General features: G+C 36.6%; 1 protein-coding gene across 1 annotated transcript; it reads left to right on the forward strand.

The window, feature by feature from the left end:
* Window positions 1-1,293: 1,293 nt before the first annotated feature.
* LOC116136158 (probable plastidic glucose transporter 3) lies at window positions 1,294-8,472 on the forward strand. The gene is made up of 14 exons (XM_031421854.1): window positions 1,294-1,751; window positions 2,379-2,520; window positions 3,207-3,315; window positions 3,409-3,476; window positions 3,554-3,686; window positions 4,343-4,442; window positions 4,558-4,670; window positions 4,863-4,956; window positions 6,348-6,501; window positions 6,594-6,737; window positions 6,821-6,894; window positions 7,302-7,390; window positions 7,815-7,929; window positions 8,098-8,472. The coding sequence occupies exons 1-14, from the start codon at window positions 1,749-1,751 to the stop codon at window positions 8,278-8,280; spliced, it is 1,521 nt and encodes a 506-aa protein (XP_031277714.1). The 5' UTR covers window positions 1,294-1,748; the 3' UTR covers window positions 8,281-8,472.
* Window positions 8,473-24,859: the final 16,387 nt, after the last annotated feature.

The following is a 24,859-nucleotide window of genomic DNA, read 5'->3' on the forward strand; positions in this document are numbered from 1 at the left end:
ATTGCATTTAAATTGTGCATTTCATAGGTACATTATTATTCAAATTACGTTGACTTTTAATCATCCAAAAGTGTCTTGATTCAACACCAATAAATATTAAATAGTTCAGTAATTACCGTAAGGTTGCTGTTACATAGAGCAAAAATTGGATCTAGGGTATTGGGTCCAATACATTTAATGGTGATTGGTGACTGCCTGACTGTTGAGTCGATTCAGAGGCCCACCAAGATGAACAAACTTTTACCAAACATTTCAAACCTTTCGAATATTGGTTATGGGAATTTTCTGGATCTCTCTAGAAGGGAAAATTGTGAAATTCTATTTTATTTTAATAAAGTTTGTTTAATATTTATAAATTATTTTTAAACTGTCATTGTTTTCTAAATAGAGTTAATGGTATTAATTCTCCTACAATATAATATAATAATAAAAATTTACGTTTTTAAAATAACAAAAATCTCCCTACGACTGACGATTAGTGAATTGTTAATGAATCGTTAATAATAATTCAATAACAAACAATAATGTTTTTCTAATATAAAATTACGTTTTATTAATAAATAAAAAAATATGTAAATTAATCATCACAATGTTGAATTCACACTTAAAGTGGGACTGTACCAAAAAAAAATTTCTATTTTATTTTAGAATCAACCCAAGTACAAATTTCGGGTTAAATCTGAAACAATCCAGTTCAGTAGATCTCAAAATGAATTCAACCCGATCCNCCAAACATTTCAAACCTTTCGAATATTGGTTATGGGAATTTTCTGGATCTCTCTAGAAGGGAAAATTGTGAAATTCTGTTTTATTTTAATAAAGTTTGTTTAATATTTATAAATTATTTTTAAACTGTCATTGTTTTCTAAATAGAGTTAATGGTATTAATTCTCCTACAATATAATATAATAATAAAAATATCCGTTTTTAAAATAACAAAAATCTCCCTACGACTGACGATTAGTGAATTGTTAATGAATCGTTAATAATAATTCAATAACAAACAATAATGTTTTTCTAATATAAAATTACGTTTTATTAATAAATAAAAAAATATGAAAATTAATCATCACAATGTTGAATTCACACTTAAAGTGGGACTGTACCAAAAAAAAATTTCTATTTTATTTTAGAATCAACCCAAGTACAAATTTCGGGTTAAATCTGAAACAATCCAGTTCAGTAGATCTCAAAATGAATTCAACCCGATCCAAATCACCAACCTCGATTAATTTCAGCCGTTAAAATATTCCGCGTGTCATTTCTCTATTACTCCGACAACAACAATCACGTGTCCGACAAATCACCTGATCCTGCTCCCAAGGAGCTCCAGGTGTTCATCTCCTAGCTCTCGACGCTTTGCTTCTCTTCTAAAATACCAGTAACCAAAAGGGCAAAAAAAATACAAATACAGCTCTCAACACCAGATGCGCACGTTAGCATTGACCGTAGTTAAACGGTTTCGAAATCCTCGCGTAGGTGTGCTTGTCCTCAGTTAAAAGCTTGGCAATCCTCAGTTAAAAGCTTGGCAATGACATACGAACGAAAAAGGTGACTTCTCACCACTGGCGAATTTTAGCCTCCTCTCTCATTTCTTTAAGTGGATCACTCTCTGCTTGTTGCACATTTTCGATTTCTCTCTCTCGCTGATGATCCTCTGAAACGGTAGCGTATCAAAACCTCAGTTGAAACCAATGCGTTAGTGTTGTGGTAGTAAGTTTCGTTGTTCACTGTGCTGAGAAACAAAAATGGTGAGTGAAATTGTGTCGTTTTTTTTAAGCTCAATTTTTTAGTTTGTTGTCGATCCAGAACCGCTGCCGTTCTGAAGCTGAACTAGTAAAAAAAAAAAATTTTAATTTAAGTTTATGAATTTTATGCATGTTTTGATCTTTTTGGACGTAGATGTGTTGTGAAACGAAATGGTGAGTCTCTGTTTGTTGCTGATCCAGTAAAAAGATGCCGTGCAGAAGTTCAATTTTCTGAGATCTTTTTATTTATTTTTTATTCAACAATGGCAAATAAGTTAATTTTGATTTAATTATGATTTTACTTTTAATAGGTTTGTTTTACAGTTAAATGGTTGTTGATTTAGAGCTTAAATCAGTGTTTGTATGTTATTTATCTGTTTTAATATGTGATTTTTATATTGTAGTTGGATATAAATATATCATTTTAGTGGAAAAATTTTATTCAAGACTTGGAGGTCTATTTGTATGAGATCTAATATAAAGTATGATAAATTCTTCAGTGGCTAATTTTTGCACTCTTATTTGTCAATGTAGTATTACTTTTTGGTGCTTTAGTTATTGGTAATTTTGGATCTAGAAATTAATTTGTATTTAGGTTTTCTTAAGGATTTGATCTTGTGGTTATTGCAGTTGGCTTCTGACTTTTTTATATCTTCAAAAGATAATTCAATTGGAAACAATATGCGTGGGCGTCACGGGGACGCATCTTGGATGTATAAGCGTGCATCCTCGAAGGACCATATTGATGACAATGAGAAAGACGAAAGCTCAAGTAATCATAAGTTGTATAATAATCAATTTTGTTGTTGGGTTAAGTTGAACTTTTTCACTGTTATTGAATTCTGTTATGTGAGTTGTGATTGAATCTGCATGATTGAGCTTATCTCATGCATTCCAAGTAGTTGGGGATTTCAATTGACTAGAAATATGCTAATATAGGTTTTATAAATGAGCCATGAAAAGAAATATTCAGGAATATTATTTTTCCTTGATGTGTCAGTGCAACTTGTCCTTTCTCTTCAATAAGATAATGTCCTAATACTGGGTACGGGAATAAGTTAATGACAATAAATGTCAAGTTGTATATTTTCTTTTTCTTTTCTGTTTTATATGTGCTTGTATTGTGTGTCTATGAATAATAAAGCAATGTACACAATTACTTCACTTCTGTTATATTTAACGAGAAACTTTTCTCTGCCATTGTGATACAACCTGATAACAATTGAAGCACAAAACTGGGGAGTCTCTTGCTCCATCAGTTGGGATTGGGAGAGCACACAATTCAGTGGCAGAAACAGCATTTGCTTAATTTATAAAACCTAAATACAAATTTAACTTTTCCTTGTTCATTTATGCAAAGTAGATTATCTGATTTTTTTTTTTACTTCTAGGTGCAAATGGTTTTTATTTTTATGAACAATAACTGAGATCTGAGAATTAAAATGATTTTTTATGTAGTACGGATGCCCAATGGTTTGGGCGGTATAGGAAACCCTTCTTGGAGCCGGTGTTTGCCACATATACTTGTGGCAATTATTTCTTCATTATTATTTGGCTACCACCTCGGGTGTGTCCCTCTGAAATTCAATAGTTCTTTTCTGTTCTCCAATTAATTTGTATGAAAAAAAGGAAATAATCTCGTTTGCATTTGTTAATGCAGAGTAGTTAATGAGACGTTAGAAAGCATCTCTATAGACCTTGGCTTTAGTGGGAATACCATGGCTGAAGGTATTCTGTTTGGTTGTCCATTTGTTTTACTCTCTTTTTGGTAAGTTCTTCTAACATTTTGATTTATGTCAATGAAGGTCTGGTGGTTAGCACATGTTTAGGGGGTGCGCTTGTAGGATCTATGTTCAGTGGTTGGATTGCAGACGGGGTTGGACGCCGCAGGGCTTTCCAGCTATGTGCTTTACCCATGATAATTGGGGCTTCAATGAGGTTACTGCTGTGTACAACATATTAGTTTTAATACCTTCTAGAATTTTGACCACCTTTCAGGCTTTTTGTCAATGTGTGTTCTCTTTGTAAATATCCTAAATGCTGCTTGTTTAAGTTGAGAAGATGAACATTTGTATAAAAAAATTTGTTTTATTTCCAAACCAGGGATTTTTATCATTTTTCAACCACATCATTCCCAGTGATTTCTTCAGAGCTTCTTGGGATTAAGATGCAAACCTTAACCCATTATTATAGTATGTCAGTGAAAATTTGCCGTCACTTTTATTTTATTTTTGGTAGTTCACCCTTCTCTTTAAGTAAAATTTGGGGTTCATTTATGCTCAATGTGAGTTTGTGTTTGCTAGAGCTAGAGCACTTAATTTGCCTTTTTTCATCTGGTTATAGGGGCTGAAATCTCTGTACTTCATTCTCACTTTTTTATTTATATTCAATAAAGAAAACTAAGATGACATGGAGAACCAACAAAAGGTTTTGCTTCTTTATACATCTTGCTTGAAGTCTTCTAGCTTTATATCCTGAAAACTTCTTGACAATGTGTGCCCTTTTATATGTGACTGAGAGATCAATGTGCTTTCTTTGTGCGATAGTCTGAAACCGTATAAAGCTTATAGTAGCATTCAACTACAATCTTGCAGTGCTATAGCGAAGAATCTCTGGGTTATGCTTCTGGGAAGGTTGTTTGTTGGAACTGGAATGGGTATTGGTCCCCCTGTTGCAGCTCTCTATGTGGCAGAGGTATGAGAGATGATTGTTTTACAAATTTTCCTTGATTGCCAATCAGCATTACTTTGTGTACTGTAGTTGTATTTTTCTCTTCCATGGGAATTGATCATGCTTTATTTTCAAGTAGGTTTCTCCATCTTATGTAAGGGGTGCTTTTGGGAGCTCCACACAGATAGCAGCATGTCTTGGAATTCTGGGGGCACTATTTATTGGACTCCCTGCCAAGGAAGTCGTTGGTTGGTAAGAATCAGATGAAGCTGTGGTAGTTTCCAAAATAGATGATTGACTAAATAGTTGTTTCCATCTGTTTATAGGCTTATTTGATAGATCTTTTCTGTATGGTCTGAGAATAAATAAATTTTACTTGCTTTTTAAGTGCTCAAATGGTGCACTTGTGAATTATATCCTGTATTAACTTGATGATGTGCTCAGGTGGCGCATTTGTTTTTGGGTATCTACTATTCCTGCTGCTTTACTTGCTCTTTCTATGGAGTTTTGTGCAGAAAGTCCTCATTGGCTTTTCAAGGTCATCTGCTCCCTTTTTTGTATTGTTGATGTCCTTAACAATATGTCTAATTTGGTTGTTTTGTTTGGATTTTGTACTTTTTGTAGTTAGATTTTAGGCATCAGTTGTGCTTAATGGTGTTCTAGTAAATTTGAGTGGAAGTAGATCTGAAGTGTATTAATGCATTTTATTATTGTAAACAGTATATTTCATCAATATAAATGAACGCAGATCCATGTTAGATCAGAACAGTAGTCAAATTTTATGATATATAACCCTTTTGGTTGGGTTTGGGATGATTTGTGATGAGACCAACAACATATTAGTGTATGGGAGGAAAAGCAAAGGTGTGAAAAAGGGATGAGGGACGAATTGTCTGGCTGTATGCGTGAGTGTGTGGGTGATACTAGGTTTATGAGAGAGTGACAAGTGGCAAGTGATGATTGATGGGGAACTGAATTCGGTTATGGTAAGAGAGTATGAAGAATAAAAGGAAATGCCAGAGATCTGTCTAGGATCGTTCAAAAATAGTAAAAAGGGAAAAGGGTTGGGGAGTTGCTGGCCCTCGAAGTCCAGTGGGTTTCTTTCTTCTTAGCAAAGTTATTTCTAAATGGTTTGGTTTATGTTTATCTTCTGTTATGCTGAATTGTAGTTGTAGATGAACTGTTATTGGAGTAGTGTTGTTACAGAGTTGCTATTCTATATATAAATTGAAGCTATTCAGTATTGCTTTGTGTTCTTTTATTGTTTTGGTGTGATTGAACTGTTCTGGTGTGACTGGAATTTCTGGTTTGTTGACTGTTGAAGCTTCAGAGTGTTCTGGGTTGTTTGTGAGTGATCATTTGCAGGTGAAGTTTGGGGTTTCTAACAATTTGCAATAGAGAAGAACAGAAACTGTTATCATTTGAATCAAGCTTATGACAGGCATCATATTGCAGTGGCTGTACTCTGACCTGAATTACAATTTACTGTTAGTTGGTGCAATGGGAGTTTAGGAATAATGAATTGCACAGCCAACCATTGCTAATGCTACAAATAATTAAATAAGGTTTTGTTGTTAAATGACAGTTTGAGTACTATCATTTTCTTGGTATGCAGTGGTGTTGCCAAAAAGCAGCCTTGCCTTTTAAGTGTTCTACATTATTCTGGTCTTTTTCTTTGGATTCTTGAATTATTTTTGTTATTTTGACTTGCTTTCTGAATTGTTCTTACTTCTCCAAAAATGCATGGCTTTACTTCTCTACATACAAGCAACTGTTACATGGTCCAGTTTTAGATACTGCTGATAAGTTACAACTTGACACTTCCAATATATTTGCGTCTTTTGTTTTTTCATTTGTTCGACTTTGGTTCACTTAAGTATTGACTATTGATTAGACACTTAATTCTTTTTCTTTCCTGGACTGCTTCAGAAGGGAAGAGGGGCTGAAGCTGAGGCTGAATTTGAGAAGCTTTTAGGAGGATTACATGTAAAGCACTCTATGGCTGAACTTTCAAAGTCAGATAGAGGGGATGAGGCAGAAGTGGTGAAGTTGTCAGAGTTGATCTTTGGCCGCCATTTTCAAGGTAAACATGAATATGTTTCAAGTTACATGAGCATCCAAGTCAGTTCTATATGTTTCCTTCTAAAAGATTACTTTTAACTTCTCCATTTGCAGTGGTTTTCATTGGGTCTGCCCTTTTTGCTTTACAACAGCTATCCGGCATAAATGCTGTATTCTACTTCTCGTCAACTGTCTTTAAAAACGCTGGTGTACCTTCAGACTTCGCAAACATTTGTGTGGGAATTGCAAATTTATCAGGTAAAATATTGATTTACTCCCAGAGGGTTTACCTTTAAAATAGATGATTGTTTATTTTGATCAAATTGTTTATGCTGTGTTAGGGTCAATTATTGCGACGATTTTGATGGATAAGCTTGGAAGAAGGGTTCTTCTACTAGGAAGTTTTTTGGGCATGGTAAGGGAAATGTTTGAAAACAGATTAAATTTCTGAAAATTTCTCAGTTACAATCTAATTTAACCTAACATAATGGTACTGCACCATTTATTGATTCCCTAAATATACATGTATCTATAAGTAGTGTCTTTTGATTATATATTGGATTATTTACTTCAGACTATGATGCTTGACTGGCAGTGATTTGTAGCTGTGAAATTAGACTTTGTTGAAGGTATAAGGTCAATACTAGAGTAGGGGTATCCTAAATAGGGTTGATCAATTTGTCATTTCTGCATTTGTGTTTTCAAGTGTGGTGTCAGTAATTTATCATGTCTACTATTTAGTGCATCCACACTTTAAATCTTGCATCATGTAGACTATGAACAATTAATCTATTATTTGCTTAATGCATTTTGTTGGTTCAGGCCGTAGCTATGGGTCTTCAAGTAATTGCGGCAACTTCTCTTGTTTCAAGCTCTGGAGCATTGTATCTATCTCTTGGAGGCATGCTAATGTAAGTTGTAAATCCCTGTCTACGCGGAAGTCAAAAGAAAAAATGAACGTTGTACCCTTTTTTGTTTTTGAAATGTCCCATTCTACATTGTACCCTTTTTTGTTTTTGAAATGTCCCATTCAGTCACCACAGGATGGCGTAAGTTCAAGAATTGATGTTTTGGAATTAGACACTGGAGAAATTTCTATATTATGGCATGAGTAAATGTGTATTTTGAGTGATTATGATATTAAAATGGATCACAAACTTGATGGGTTAGAAATATCCATGTTAAACTCAATTGGACCATATGTACCTAGAATGATATATAGCATGCCTATGTGATGTAATTGCTCAAAGATTGTTAAGGGAAACACATTACGTTTAAATAAATGTTAATCTCTGATGTAATGACATGCTTTTTCTAAATGACTTGATAATGCAGGTTTGTCTTGACATTTTCCCTGGGTGCTGGTCCTGTTCCTACTCTTCTCCTATCAGAAATATTTCCCAGTCGAATCAGAGCAAAGGCGATGGCAGTTTGCATGGCTGTGCATTGGGTAATTGTTTGTTGATTTTAAATTGACCAATTTAATTTGCTTAAGGAGAAAACCAAACAGTTGAGTCTTAGTTAATCTGAGATGGTTAGGTGCCTTACATTGGATGTTAAATCCTCATATATTTGGGGAAATACATTATTTATCTCGCTGACAGCATCTTTTTAACAGGTGATAAATTTTTTTGTCGGCCTGTTCTTTTTGCGCTTACTGAAGCAACTGGGGCCGCTAATCCTCTATACAATATTTGGTTTCTTTTGCTTAGTAGCTGTTATTTTTGTCAAGAAGAACGTGATGGAAACAAAAGGAAAATCACTCCAAGAAATTGAGATTGCACTTCTACCTCCGGAATAGAGAAAGGTATGCCATTTTCTTGTTGTTCGCTGAACCACATCATCTCCACTAATTATAGGGTCAACATTTGTTTTTCAAGAAACCGTAACTTTGTATCAAGCAAAAAGACGAGTATATTTCTAGGATGACAAACTTTATAAAGACAAGGGAAGTATTTACACAGATTAATCTATTATCTATTTGTCCTCTCGATGTCAATTGGATTCAATGTCCTCTTTGTGAGGATTTCTTCTCATTATATAGGCACAAATGTGCAATATACGAGGCTAGAATCAAGCCTAAATTACAGCAGAAATATCTACCTAAATTACAACTATTAAATCTGTCTATATCAAAACTGTCTATATACAAATTCTGACTAAATAAGGAAGTATATATGTACAACTGGTGAGAACTAATCAAGGAAAATGGATCGTATCATGGTGGCACCCCCCTTCAAATTGATGTTGGTCAGTTAAGAAGCATCAATTTGCCCACAAGAAACTGATGACATTGTCGTGTCATGGCCTTCGTAAACACATCTGCAATCTGGAGGTCAGTAGAAATATGAGGAAGAGAAATGATAGGAGTGGCCAATACTTCCTGAATGGAATGACAGTCCACCTCAATGTGTTTGGTACGCTCATGAAAGATGGGATTGGCAACAATCTGAATGGCACTAGTGTTGTCAGCATGTAAAGGAGTAGGATCGGATTGAACACAATCAATCTTAGCAAGGAGGCCACAAAGTCAAAGAATCTCAGAACAAGTAGCAGACATTGCACGGTATTCAGATTCAGTGGAAGATTTGGACACGCGATCTTGTTTCTTACTCTTCCAAGATATCAAAGAGTCACCAAGAAACATGCACCAACCTGTAATATATCGTTGCGTATCAGGACATCCTGCCCAATCTGCATCACTATAAGCCACAAGTTGAAGAGGAGTCCCAGTAGGAAAGAATAGGCCACGACTAGGAGAACCTCGAAGATATCGAATGATACGACGAATGGCAGCTAAGTGTAGATGACGTGGAGCCTGCATGAACTGACTAATCTACTGTATTGCAAAGGAAATATCAGGACGAGTAATGGTTAAGTAGTCAAGCTCCCCACTAACTATCGATACATAGTAGGGTCGAAAGGGAGATCACCCTCTTCCCGGCGATACTTTGTGTTTACTTCCATAGGAGTATCCACAGAAGAAGTATCTTGAAGACTAGCCAATGCAATCAGATCCTGAGTATATTTATGCTGATTCAAAAAAATGCCAGAGGAATCAGTATGAACTTCCAAGCCTAAGAAGTATGTAAGAGAACCAAGGTCCTTCATATGAAATGAGACTTGAAGATGTTGTTGTAGTCGAGTGATCAAGCTAAAGTCCGTGCCAATAATAACAATATCATCAACATAAACCAAAAAAAAGACAATGCCAAGAGATGTCTTGCAGAAAAATAAAGAAGAATCATATGCACTATGCTGAAATGAAAATTGGAGCAAAGTGGATGTCTGTAAGTTGAAACGATCATTGTATGAGCTGAAACAAGCTCCCCGGGCCTGGTTTGAATTCAAAAAAATGCCAGAGGAATCAGTATGAACTTCCAAGCCTAAGAAGGATGTAAGAGAACCAAGGTCCTTCATATGAAATGAGGCTTGAAGATGTTGTTGTAGTCGAGTGATCAAGCTAGAGTCCGTGCTAATAATAACAATATCATCAACATAAACCGAAAAGAAGACAATGCCAAGAGATGTCTTGCAGAAAAATAAAGAAGAATCATATGCACTATGCTGAAATGAAAATTGGAGCAAAGTGGAGCGGAATTTATCAAATCAGGTCTAGGGAGCTTGTTTTAGCCCATATAATGATCGTTTCAACTTACAGACATCCGAGGAAGAAGAGGATGACAAACCAGGTGGAATGGTCATGTATATCTCTTCTTTGAGATCACCATGAAGAAATGCATTTTTGACATCCATCTGATGAAGGGACTAACCTTGGGATGCAGCAACAGACAAGACAGTCTGTACCGTGGTCATTTTGGCAATTGGAGCAAAAGTCTCCTCATAGTCCACCCCATATTCTTGTCTACTGCCAAGTGCAACCAACCGGGCCTTATACCGATCCAAAGTTCCATCAGAACGCAGCTTGATAGAATAGACCCATTTGCAACCAGTAGCTTTTACCCGAGGAGGACAAGGGACAACATCCCATGTATGATTATCCTGAAGAGCCTGAAGTTCCGCGGCCATCGCCACACGCCAACAGTCATGTTTAGCTACCTTAGAATAACCTGATGGACTGGGAATAGTAGACAGAGTAACATGGAGAGAGGTATGAGAAAAACCATACCGGTCTATCGGACGAGACACTCTGGTCGAGCAGCGAGGAACTAGGGTAGTATCCGGATCACCCGTAGAGGATTTAGTCTGAACAGGCTCAAATGGCGAACCAGGCTCAGGAAGGTGCAAAATAGGTTGTCGTCTTTCATATATAAGGCCAGATTTGAATCAGTCAATAGAAGAAGTCAAGTCATCAAAATGAGGCAAAACATATATCTCAGGCAAAGACTTATCATGAGAAGGAAAAAATGACTGATTTTCAAAGAACAGAACATGACGGGAAATGCGAAGTCGGTTAGAGCATGGATCATAGCAAACATAGCCTTTATGTGAAGTACTATAACCCATAAATGCACATCTAATAGATTGAGCAGATAACTTATGTCATTCATGAGAAGACAAATGAACAAAACAAACACAACCAAAAGTATGCATGTTAAGGTATCTAGGATGCTGATGATAAAGACGAAAGTAAGGAGTTTCATAATTCAAGACACTGGATGGCAATCTATTAATTAAATAAACAGCCGTAGATAAAGCTTCAACCCAGAATTTAGGAGGAACGGATGATTGAAGCAATAAAGTATGAACAACATCCAACAAATGTCTATTTTTACGTTCAGCAACACCATTTTGCTGAGATGTATATGGACAAGAACGCTGAGAAACAATGCCTTTTTGTTTGAGAAAATCATGAAACTCACGAGACATGTATTCACCCCCTGAATCAAACCTCATAATTTTAATGCTAGAAGAAAATTGAGTCTCGACATAGGCAGTGAATTGTTGGAAAATAGATAAGACCTTAGATTTAGCACAGAGAAAATAGATCCAGGTATACTTTGTATAATCATCGATGAATGTAACAAAGTATTTATAATTTGCATGTGAGATAACAGGAGAAATTCCCCACACATCACTATGAATTAAATCAAAACAACGTTCAGCATGACTACCATGAGAAGGAAAAGAAAGAGACTTACTTTTGCCTAATTTGCATGTGGAACAATCAAAAGAGAGAGGAAAAGAAAATTGATCTTTATTGCCTAACAAACCAGAATTTATTATATGAGATAAAATAGTAGAATTAGGATGACCCAACCGTTTGTGCTATACTTCACACTTATTGTTCACAGCGTTACAAGCAAATGACATAATAGCAAGAATGGAAAAATGCATAGGAAATAAACGTCCAACTTTAGGCCCCTTCGCAAGAATCTTGCCCGACACCTGATCTTGCACAAGAAACCATCACGAGAAAAACGAACATCACAGTTATTATCAACCAATTGCTCGATTGAAATAAGACTGGTAGAAAGCTGAGGAGATACAAAAACATCTTTAATAGTGGAATCAACATCCCCAATAGCATGAATAGGTAACTGACAACCGTTAGCAATATGAATATGTGTCGATCTAATATAAGTTTGAACATTGCTAAGAGTATCAGAAGAACTAGTCATCTGATTAGATGCACCCAAATCAATAATCCATGTGGGAGAAAGCGAACCATTACCTTGCAGTCCTAAGGTTGAAAATGCGAAAATAATCACCTGTTGTAGCTTCTCAGTAGTAAGAGCAAAGGAATCACTAGTAGTAGCAGAAGAAGCGGAAACCACAGTAGACTGATAAGCATTGGCTTGACGATTCTGGGGACGAGTAGGACACTCCTTGATAATATGCCCCAGCTTCTTACAGTAGTTGTAAGATTTCCGTGTACAGTTGGTAGCAATATGCCTGTATTCCTTGCAATTGAAGCATTGAACTTTCCTCATGTCTTGTCCCTTGCCTTTTCCTTAAGCAGCATAAGCCATTGCATTGGATATCATTTTGTCATGCTGATAAGTGGCCTGGGTGGTAAGTCGTTGCTCCTCACGAAGTAACTCCCCAAAACAGACATCCAAAGATGGCATGGGATTGCAATTCATCAAATTAGAGCGAGTGGCTTCAAATTCAGGTTGTAACTTCATTAAAAATTGATCTCGCTTGCTTTGCGCATGAATTTCCTACACAACTGAGAGAGATTCTTCTGGTACTTTGGCATAAATAATGTCAGTAAATTCTGCCCAAATATTATTAAATCCAGAAAAATAATCCTGAATGGAGAGATCTCCCTGAGTATAACTGGCAATCTCGTACTCTAATTGAGAACGTCGAGCAATATTGTCTTGATTATATACTTTTTTTAAGTATTCCTACATGGATTTAGCAATCTTATATGGCCATAGATTAAGAACAATAATAGGATCCACTGATCCTAAAATCCATGTCATCACCCGAGCATCTTTGGTCTGCCACTGAGTCAGTTTAGAAACATCAGTGGGAGCCTGATCACTCCCATCAATATGACCCCATAACAAATAAATGAAATTGAAATTCCCAAGCAGAATAGTTCTTACCCGTGAATTTCACTGCAATAGAATTAGAAGACATGATAGCCAATAACCAGCCCAAGAACAATCCCAAACAGTAGCAGCCAAACAATTTCAGAAAATAATTGGTAATGATACCTGCCCAAAAATTGAAACCCCAAACCACCCCTGAAGAGATCGACCACCACTAAGGAACCACCAGAAACTGTCGACTAACGCAACAAACTACTAGAAACTACCGACAACCTCAGAACCAAAGGTGCGCTACCAAGAAAACCCACCTAGAATGTGCCGAAAAAAAAAAAACCACAAGAGACACTCAGACAGTGTCGAAAATACCAAGCAGCCCCAAAAACAACTCCAGACAGCAACGATGAGGAAGCCCAACGTGACCCAAAGACACCGAAAAGAAAAAAAACAGAAACCCACACAAGAAAGTTTTGTAACTTAAGAACTTGGCTCTGATACCATGTCAATTGGATTCAATGTCCTCTTTGTGAGGATTTCTTCTCATTATATAGGCACAAATGTGTAATATACAAGGTTAGAATCAAGCCTAAATTACAGCTATTAAATCTGTCTATACCAAAACTGTATATATACAGATTTTGACTAAATAAGGAAGTATATATGTACAACTGGTGAGAACAAATTAAGGAAACATGGATCGTATCATGGTGACACTCGAAACCCAGTATTCTTTGCATCCCTTACGATTGAGGAAGTGTAGGGTTAACAGCAAATTCTGCTTGCTCGATATTTATAATTTTACCGTCGACATACTAGCATACATTCTGGATCGTAGTACGTCGACGGTAAAAGATATTTATAAATGTATTTTATAAGTTAACCGTGGGTAGTGCCATACTAAAGATGAACAATGTAGTCAATGTTTTGAAATACGAAATTTTAACAGTTTTTGAAATCGAGTTTGATTGAGATGGGACATGGTGTAATTTGATGCTTTGTATTTCCTTCTGAATTTTGTGAATTGTGTTTATATGCAGGGAGGTAAGTGAAAGTTATAAATCTTGGCTACATGATGCTGGAGGATTCAAAATCTATACATTCACGATACACTTGAAGGATTGAAGACATAATGTACATTCTTAGTCTTTTTCTGTGATCCTTTACATTGGTGTGTTATTATTTTTAATGTTAATATAGTTTTGATATGACAAATATGAACGACTTTATTCAGTCCAGTCCTGCATTTTGAAATACTAGGTTTTACCTTCGTTGAATTTAACAGACGGTTTACATAATCTTTTAAATGGGAGGAATTTTTCTATTTAAAGATTAGAAGTCTCTCATTTTGATGTTTTTATAGGGTTTTATGATATTTTTTCAGAGTTAATAAACTTACACCCCTGAAACTCAAGAAAATTTTCCTTTAGACCTCTCAATTATCAGAAACTACTATGGAGATCCTGTGTCATCTATTTTTGCAGTTAACTGCAGCTTAATGAAGAGTAGAATGGTCGCCCTACTAAATCCTATTTTCTAGCACTTTGGATATTTGCTTTTCATATAAGCCTCAAGGAATTAAACTTTCAATTCGAGTAGTTTTGTAAGCGAAGGAAAGTAAGTTTAAAGTATCAACATCCATTATCTTCAAATTTATAAGGAGAAGTTTGGTTGGGGGTAATATGGGATTATTAGAGTAATGTCATTTTATATTACTTAATTACCACGTTTGATTGTTAAATAATATAAGATACTGATAATCTTCAAATACCAATAGTAGTTACTGTTGGTAATATTGGAGATAATTTGATTACTTTCATTTCCTTAGGTACTTTAAGATTACTAAAGTAATATTTTTTTGTTACAATTTTATCCCTTATTAATAAAATTTTAGGACCAAAATGCACTTATTTTTAAATTTATTTACAAGAATATAGTTTTTTACTATTTCACCCCAATTAATTAACTTTTTTGACAAAATTACCCATGAATTCAAAACAAATTGCAACCCACCTAAGCCACCACCCCCACCCACTTGTTGTCGCCTGTCGTCGGCAACCACAACTGCAGCCAGCTGTCGCTGTCGCCAGAATGGTGCACAGAAGGCTGGAAATGGTTGTCGTGCTTCTATATGGCCATTTTCGACCAGATATCTAGCCAAAAATGGTCAAATCATGCCAAATTTGGCCATTGCCAGAAATGGTCAAATCATGCCAAATTTGGCCATTGACAGCCAGGCCATATCTGTCATATCTGGCCATTTCTAGCCGGATCACTGGCCAGAAATGGATCCGGCTAGAAATGGTCATACGGCGCATGGAGGCCATTTCTTGCTTTCCATGCGTCGTTAGGTTGCCAACTGTCGACGACCTGCGATGGTTTTTGACGACCAACAATGGCTGTGTTGGTAGGAGTGCTTTGTTGATTTTCCAAACTTTTATTATGGGATTGTTTTGCTTAAGTTTTTAAATGCAGGGGGGTTATAATAATCCAAATAATAATCAGTATTAAAAAATAATTTAATAATAATATTTAATTAGAGGACAATTCAATAATTTAAATAACATATCTATTAATTAATTTTTCCCAATCAAACATATTAATATAATATATCCACCAATTAATCAAAAATATTTTCCTAAAGATTTCTAGTAATCTTCAATGTAATCTAACTTTCCAGTAATCTAACATTCTCTAAACTAAACTCCCCCTAAATTCTTTAGGCGATTACTTGAAATCTTAATATGTTGGAGGAAATTAGTATTAAATGATCTCATGCACAAATCTTCAAGAAAGAGAAATTTTGAGATCAAGTGAACACATCTAAATTTTAACTTCTTCAAATGCGTACACCATTGTTTTAAAAGTGTAACATCTACTGAAAACTGTACAATGCATGCATAATAACAATAGAAAAGTTGAGCCCAAAGTTTTCTTTTCATTACAATTCATGTGTCTTTTATACATCAAGAGTACTGTTTACAAAAATGTATTTTAAAAGACAAAATAGGGGAAACAGTGTAGCTATTCCTCATTGCTTGCCGACGCCCCTCCGACCGCAACATCACCTAGAACCTGCATCCACAAAGGAAAATAACGGGGTGAGCACAAAATAATGCTCAGTAAGTAAAACTCTCTATCTGTCTGTCCCCGTATGAATAACTCTTAATTCTTTCCTTATGCTATCTCTGATTCTATTTCTGTTTCTAATAACATCATGGCCTCATCTTACCGGAGGTACGGCCGGATGGCGTTCACACAGCACCATCTCACTCTCTATGGCTATCGGGTGGAATTCACACAGTACCAACCCGTTCTTAGTGACTACCGAGTGAGGATCACAAAGCACCAACTCGGTTCTTTCTAACTATCGGGTGGAGATCACCTAGCGCCTACCCGTTCCTCATGAATTTTGGGTAACGATCACCAAGCATTTACCCGTCTCTAGTCACTATCGGGTGATGGTCACAAAGCATCAACCCGTTTCTACTAAATGTCGGATGATGATCACAAAGCATCAACCTACTTATCTATCACTAACCGGGTAGCGGTCACAAAGCATCTACCCATTTCTACTACTCATCGGGTGACGATCACAAAGCATCGACCCATCACTCTAAGGGCTATTCGGATGATGATCACCAAGCATCAATCCGATTCCCATAACGGTCGGGTGATGATCACAAAGCATCATCCCAACTATACTACTCTTCTAATTCATTCTATTGTAGCATTTTTCAATGCTCTCTACCCTTAGAGTAATTTTACCCACTAAGCTCTCTACTCATAGGGTAATTGCATAAACCATTTCCTTACACTTTCTTAGGTCACTTTTCCATGTACAACTAGTGCCTATGGATGGTTCATCTTCACCAATGCACTTATGAGATGCCAACATGCAATGTTGCAAGAATTAAGGTTCATTACTCACACTCAAACCTCTATTAGGCATTTCATCAAACAACTCATGTGCACTATAAAACTCTATCATAGCCATGATTCTAAAACTTTTCTTAACCATCCAAAATGGGGAAAAACCCCTTCACAAAGCCACAAAACCTGCCATAGAAAACACTTCCAAAAAGGGGATCCATAATACCCCTTAAATTCCATCTCAACTACCTTGCCAAACCAACAACCCATTTCTCAAATTTGCAAGGTATAAACAATCACAAAGCATAGAAATCTCTATTTAATCCTTCATACATGCTATATTACATGCACATCACATACATACATCATTTCTATCAAAACCCTAATCAAGAAAATTCATAAATCTCAACTTGGGTTGGGTTTTACTTACCTTGTTAAGGAGAGACTTCACAAACTCTTCCTTTCACTTGTTTAGCTTGACTTCTCCTCTAATCTTAACCAAAAGAATGAAAACCCTCAAACTTCAATATGGGTTAAAACTCCCAAATCACACAACTTAAGAAGAAATCCTTACCTTAGGAAGCCTTAGGTTGCTTTTCTACCCCAAAACCCTTCAAAAATCCCTTGAAAATCCTTGATCAAAAGAAAAGAGAAGTTGAGAGGAGAAGAATGAAGAGTCACGTTTGAGAAGAAGAAATGAGGGGTTTCTTTGATTCTAATTCCTTTTAATGAAATATAAACACACTCATTCCCATTTTGCCCTTGTTCTACTTTGGGAATTCCATCCATATCCTTTGATTCATTACAAACTCACCCCTAACTCAACCTATTCTCCATGAAATATCCTTACAATTAACTCCCCACTTTTCCTGCTAATTAGGGGTAGAAAGGTCAAATTGTCCTTAAGGAAGAAAATATCTAAAACTCAATCAACCTTTTATTCGGCCTGTCGCCGCGGCGAAGAAACCTCTGTCGCCGCGGCGAAACTGTCCAGGGAGTTCCCCTTGGTTTCAACACATCTTCGCCGCGGCGAAGCTTCTTCTTCGCCCCGGCGAAGCACGGCAGACCGAACTTCTTCTGTTTTCAACCAATTTTCAGGGCAAACATTCAACACAACACTCAATCAAACAATAACAACAAAAACCAACTCGATTAAGGGCAAAAGAGGAAACAATAACAACGTACCTAAGCGGGGCGTTACAAAAAGCTGGATCGGAAGGCAATCCGCTCTGTTGCCTAGGTCACGGTTCAACCAGTTGGACCACCAGTTGGACCGGTGATGTCATTACACATCATGATAATGTTAGCATACTTTTAAAAAAACCTTTTTTTTTTTTTTTTTTTTTTTTAGATTTCTATTTTTTAATAAGACAATAACAACTTAATTATTGTCCAACATGATTCAAAGTTTAAATTCAACAACAATCCCAACATAATTTAAGTATTTAACAACAATCCAAAGTCCAAATCCAAACATGATGTTGTAATTTGTATATGACAAAATACATAATAAGTAAGAATATAATTCCCAAATCAGAAGCCACTGAAGATAAAGGTAATCAAATTATAATTTAATGATGAAATTTATGAATCAAGGTCAGAGAATATAACCAAAATACGTCAGGGACAACATTCTAAAATCAAATATACTCGTAAGGTGGGATTTACAATAGAAAGAATAATGATTTCATTCAATAAAATGTATGAACAATTAAAATACAACACTTCAGCATACACACGGGATTGGGAAAATCATGTTGACAAAAATTGTTGGTTTACAGTTTACACACTAAATTTTATTTGCACCTTTGCCGTGAAAAACTAGGAGATCCTGTTGGTTGTGCACCTCTGTAATTTCTACTAGGAGAATCCATTGCTCTGTAAGGTCTGCTTGAAGCATCCATTGAACCTCGAAAGGATGCATATGAGGCTTTAGCTTATTCTGGCAAAGAGTCCATCAGAATCGACACCACGAAGCATGCAACCAAGAACTAGAATACAAAAACCTCAGCTACTTAATCTGGAAACCATAAATCATCAAAACAAATGATATGAACATGATCAAGGCTCGAATGAACACAAAAACCAGATCTTGATCACAAAAATCAAAGCTTTCTAACCAGACCAAGCACTGATCCAAAGCAACAACGTAAACCCAGATACATAAAGCAAGATCACAAGGTAAAAGAATGAGAACCCATCAAGAAAAACACAAGAAAACTAAAGAAAGGGTACCCGATTTCAAGGATCAAAACTGCAAGAGCCTTGCCTTTTCAATTTATTTGCTTTTCTAGTGAAAAAGAGAGCTCTTTGATAGCTGAATTGTATATAGGTTTCAGTAGAATAATATATCATTCAGTCAATACAGAATTGACAAAGTTGCTCATCCACAAATTATATAGCTGATTCACACCACTTTTCTGCTAATTTGAAACATAATCTTTCCTAAGATATAATAGGACACGTGAATTCAAAAAATACATGCACATACACATTGCTCCAGATAAAGTTTGCAACAAAACCATTATTGAAGCTGGATCGAGGAATGGCGTGTTTATTACCTGGATCGAGGAATGGAGTTGCCACCAACGAATGGTGCTGTTGTCGTCGATTTCCAGCGAGGAACGGAGCTGTCGTCGTCGATTTCTGATGAGGGAGGAAGGCGCCATCAATTTCCGGCGAGGGAAGAAGACGTCATCGTCGATTTCAGAGAGTTCAGTTGCGATTTGGGTGGGATTTCAGAGAGAAATTTTCGTAGAGAACAGAGAAGAAGGTGAGAAATTTTCGCAAAGAACAAAGACAAAGCTAAGAAATTTTCGCAAAGAACAGAGAAGAAGCTGAGAAATTTTCGTAAGAAAAAGAGAAAGAGAAGAAGCTGCGATGCGTATTAGGAATTTAGGGGTTTTTAAAATTCGACCGGTTTATCCACCGATCCAGTTGGATCGGCAATTCACTAAATTGATCCAATTTTGAAACGGTTTAAAGCGGCTCATTACATTATAGCGGTTTTGGTGTTGACTCGAACCGGACACGTGACCGGTTCTCGGTCTAACCGGTTGGACCAGCCAGTCCGGTCTGATTTTTAAAATAGTGGCGTACACCCAACTAGGTTAACTATTGATGGCCTTCGCTGAAAAATGAATTTTAGGGTTCACTGTTAGAATTCATTTTCTGCATATTGCTAATGTTATTAATTCATGTTGTTGAATTATTGGCAAAGAGCTTATTTAAGATTTCTGATGTAAGTGCCATTAAATCAATTAGGGCGAAGTCTTACATTAAAGATTTAGGAGTAATATGCATATATTAATAGATGCAAAACAGTGTGAAAAATTAATCATAAGTGCCACATTTTTCTTGAAAGAGAAAGTAAAGGATTTGTTCCATTTTTTGCCTAACCAAAAAGCTGGGATTATTAATGATTGAATCCCTTCTCAGTATTAAATAAAAGAATAAAAAAAAATTGATGAATGATTTTGGGGAATAACACTGGGAAATTTCTAATATATGACATGATAAATGTGTATTTTGAGTGTTATTATATAAAATGGATCACAAACTGACGGGTTAGAAATATCCATGTAAACTCAATTGGACAGATGTACCTAGAATGATTTATAGCATGCCATGTGATGTAATTGCTCAAATGTTAGGAAACACATTACGTTTAAATAAATGTTAATCTCTGATGTAATGACATGCTTTTTTCTAAATGACTTGATAATGCAGGTTTGTCTTGACATTTTCCCTGGGTGCTGGTCCTGTTCCTACTCTTCTCCTATCAGAAATATTTCCCAGTCGAATCAGAGCAAAGGCAGGGCAGTTTGCATGGCTGTGCATTGGGTAATTGTTTGTTGATTTTAAATTGACCAATTTAATTTGCTTAGGAGAAACCAAACTTTGGTCTTAGTTAATCTGAGATGGTTAGGTGCCTTACATTGGATGTTAAATCCTCATATATTTGGGGAAATACATTATTTATCTCGCTGACAGCATCTTTTAACAGGTTGATAATTTTTTTTGTCGGCCGTTCTTTTTGCGCTTACTGAAGCAACTGGGCCGCTAATCCTCTATACAATATTTGGTTTCTTTGTGCTTAGTATCTGTTTTTTGTCAAGAAGAACGTGATGGAAACAAAGGAAAATCACTCCAAGAAATTGAGATTGCACTTCTACCTCCGATAGAGAAGGTAGGCCATTTTCTTGTTGTTCGCTGAACCACATCATCTCCACTAATTATAGGGTCACATTGTTTTTCAAGAAACCGTACCTTGTATCAGCAAAAAGACGAGTATATTTCTAGGATGACAAACTTTAAAGACAAGGAAGTATTTACACAGATTATCTATTATCTATTTGTCCCTCGATGTCATTGGATTCAATGTCCTCTTTGTGAGGATTTCTTCTCATTATATAGGCACAAATGTGCAATATACGAGGCTAGAATCAAGCCTAAATTACAGCAAAATATCTACCTAATACAACTCTTAAATCTGTCTATATCAAACTGTCTATTACAAATTCTGACTAAATAGGAAGTATATATGTACAACTGTTGAGATAATCAAGGAAATGGATCGTATCATGGTGGCACCCCCCTCAAATTGATGTTGGTCAGTTAGAAGCATCAATTTGCCCACAAAAACTGATGCATTGTCGTCCATGGCCTTCGTAACACATCTGCATCTGGAGGTCAGTAGAATATGAGGAAGAGAAATGATAGGAGTGGCCAATACTTCCTGAATGGAATGACAGTCCACCTCAAGTGTTTTGGTACGCTCATGAAAGATGGATTGGCAACAATCTGAATGCACTAGTGTTGTCAGCATGTAGGAGTAGGATCGGATTGAACACATCAATCTTAGCAAGGAGCCACAAAGTCAAAGAATCTCAGAACAAGTAGCAGACATTGCACGGTATTCAGATTCATGTAAGTTTGGACACGCGATCTTGTTTCTTACTCTTCCAAGATATCAAAGAGTCACCAAGAACATGCACCACCTATATATCGTTGCGTATCAGGACATCCTGCCCAATCTGCATCACTATAAGCCACATTTGAAGAGGAGTCCAGTAGGAAAATAGGCCACGACTAGGAGAACCTCAAGATATCGAATGATACGACGAATGGCAGCTAGTGTAGATGACGTGGAGCCTGCATGAACTGACTAATCTACTGTATTGCAAGATATCAGGAGTAATGGTTAGTATCAAGCTCCCCACTAACTATCGATCATAGTAGGGTCGAAAGGGAGATCACCCTCTTCCCGCGATACTTTGGGTTTACTTCCATAGGAGTATCCACAAAGAAGTATCTTGAAGACTAGCCAATGCACAGATCCGAGTATATTTATGCTGATTCAAAAAATGCCAGAGGAATCAGTATGAACTTCCAAGCCTAGAAGTTGTAAGAGACCAAGGTCCTTCATATGAATGAGACTTGAAGATTTGTTGTAGCGAGTGATCAAGCTAAAGTCCGGCCAATAATAACATCATCAACATCCCAAAAAAAGACATGCCAAGAGATGTCTTGCAGAAATAAAGAAGAATCATATGCACTATGCTGAAATGAAATTGGAGCAAAGTGGATGTCTGTAAGTTGAAACGATCATTGTTGAGCTGAAACAAGCTCCCGGCCTGGTTTGATTCAAAAAATGCCAGGAATCAGTATGAACTTCCAGCCTAAGAAGGTTAAGAGAACCAAGGTCCTTCATATGAAATGAGGCTTGAAGATGTGTGTAGTCGTGATCAAGCTAGAGTCCGTGCTAATAAATACAAATCACTAAACCGAAAAGAGACATGCCAAGAGATGTCTTGCAGAAAAATAAAGAAGAATCATTGCACTATGCTGAAATGAAAATTGGAGCAAAGTGGAGCGAATTTATCAAATCAGGCTCCAGGGAGCTTGTTTGCCCATAATGATCTTTTCAACTTACAGACATCCGAGAGAAGAGGATGACAAACCAGGTGGAATGGTCATGTATATCTCTTCTTGAGATCACCATGAAGAAATGCATTTTTGCCCCCATCTGATGAAGGGACTACCTTGGGATGCAGCAACAGACAAGACATTCTGTACGGGTATTTTGGCATGGAGCAAAAGTCTCCTCATAGCCACCCCATATTCTTGTCTATGCCAAGTGCAACCAACCGGCCTTATACGATCCAAGTTCCATCAGAACGCAGCTTGATAGAATAGACCATTTGCAACCATAGTTTTACCGAGGGACAGGACAACATCCATGTATGATTTCCTGAAAGCCTGAAGTTCCGCGGCCATCGCCAAACGCCAACAGTCTGTTTAGCTACTTAGAATACTGATGGACTGGGAATGTAGACAGATAACATGGAGAGAGGTATGAGAAAAACCATACGTCTACGGACGAGACCTCGGTCGAGCAGCGAGGAACTGGGTGTATCGGATCACCCTAAGGATTAGTCTGAACAGGCTCAAATGGCGAACCAGGCTCAGAAGGTGCAAAATGTTGTCGTCTTTCATATAGTCTAGATTTGAATCGGTCAATAGAAGAGTCAAGTCATCAAAATGAGGCAAAACATATATCTCAGGCAAAGCTTATCATGAGAAGGGAAAATGATGATTTCAAAGAACAAACATACGGGAAATGCAAGTCGGTTAGAGCATGGATCATAGCAAACATGCCTTTTGTGAAGTACTATAACCCATAAATGCACATCATAAATTGAGCAGATAACTTATGTTCATTCATGAGAGACAATGACAAAACAACCAACAAAAGATGCATGTAGGTATCTAGGATGCTGATGATAAGACGAAAGTAAGGAGTTTCATAATTCAAGACACTGGTGGCAATCTATTAATTAAATACAGTCAGTAGATAACTCTCAACCCAGATTTAGGAGGAACAGATGATTGAAGCAATAAGTAGAACAACATCCAACAATGTCTATTTTTACGTTAGCAACACCATTTTGTGAGATGTATATGGACAAAACGCTGAGAAACAATGCCTTTTTGTTTGAGAAAACATAAACTCACGAGACATGTATCACCCCTGAATCAAACCTCATATTTAATGCTAAAAAATGAGTCTCGACATGGACAGTGAATTGTTGGAAAATAGATAAGACCTAGATTTAGCATGAGAAATAGATCCAGTATAGTTTGTATAATCATCGATGAATGTAACAAAGTATTTATAATTTGCATGTGAGATAACGGAGAAATTCCCCACACATCACTATGAATTAAATCAAAACAACGTTCACATGACTACCATGAGAAGGAAAAGAAAGGACTTACTTTTGCCTAATTGCATGTGGCAATCAAAAGAGAGAGGAAAGAAAATTGATCTTTATTGCCTAACAAACCAATTATTATATGAGATAAAATAGTAGAATTAGGATGACCAACCGTTTGTGCTATACTCACACTTATTGTTCACAGCGTTACAGCAAATGACATAATACAAGATGGAAAATGCATAGGAAATAAAGTCCAACTTTAGCCCCTCGCGAATCTTGCCCGAACCTGATCTTGCACAGAAACCATCACGAGAAAAACAACATAGTTATTCAACCAATTGCTCGACTGAAATGATCGGTAGAAAGCTGAGGAGATACAAACATCTTAATAGTGGAATCAACATCCCCAATAGCATGAATAGGTAACTGACAACCGTTAGCAATATGAAATGTGTCGATCTAATAAGTTACATTGCTAAGAGTATAGAAGACTAGTCATGTGATTAGATGCACCAAATCAATATCCATGGGGAGAAAGCGAACATTACCTGCAGTCCTAAGGTGAAAATGCGAAATAATCACCTGTTTCTTCTCAGTAGAAGAGCAAGGAATCACTAGTAGTATAGGAAGCGGAAACCACAGTAGACTGATAAGCATTGGCTGACGATTCTGGGGACGAGTAGGACACTCTCTTGATAATATGCCCCGCTTCTCAGTAGTGCGTAAATTTCCGTGTACTTGATAGCAATATGCCTGTATTCCTTGCATTGAAGCATTGAACTTTCCTCATGTCTGTCCCTTGCCTTTTCCTTAACAACATATAGCC

The sequence above is a fragment of the Pistacia vera genome, unplaced genomic scaffold (genome assembly GCF_008641045.1).
Source record: "Pistacia vera cultivar Batoury unplaced genomic scaffold, PisVer_v2 Contig31, whole genome shotgun sequence".
Classification (NCBI taxonomy): Eukaryota; Viridiplantae; Streptophyta; class Magnoliopsida; order Sapindales; family Anacardiaceae; genus Pistacia; species Pistacia vera.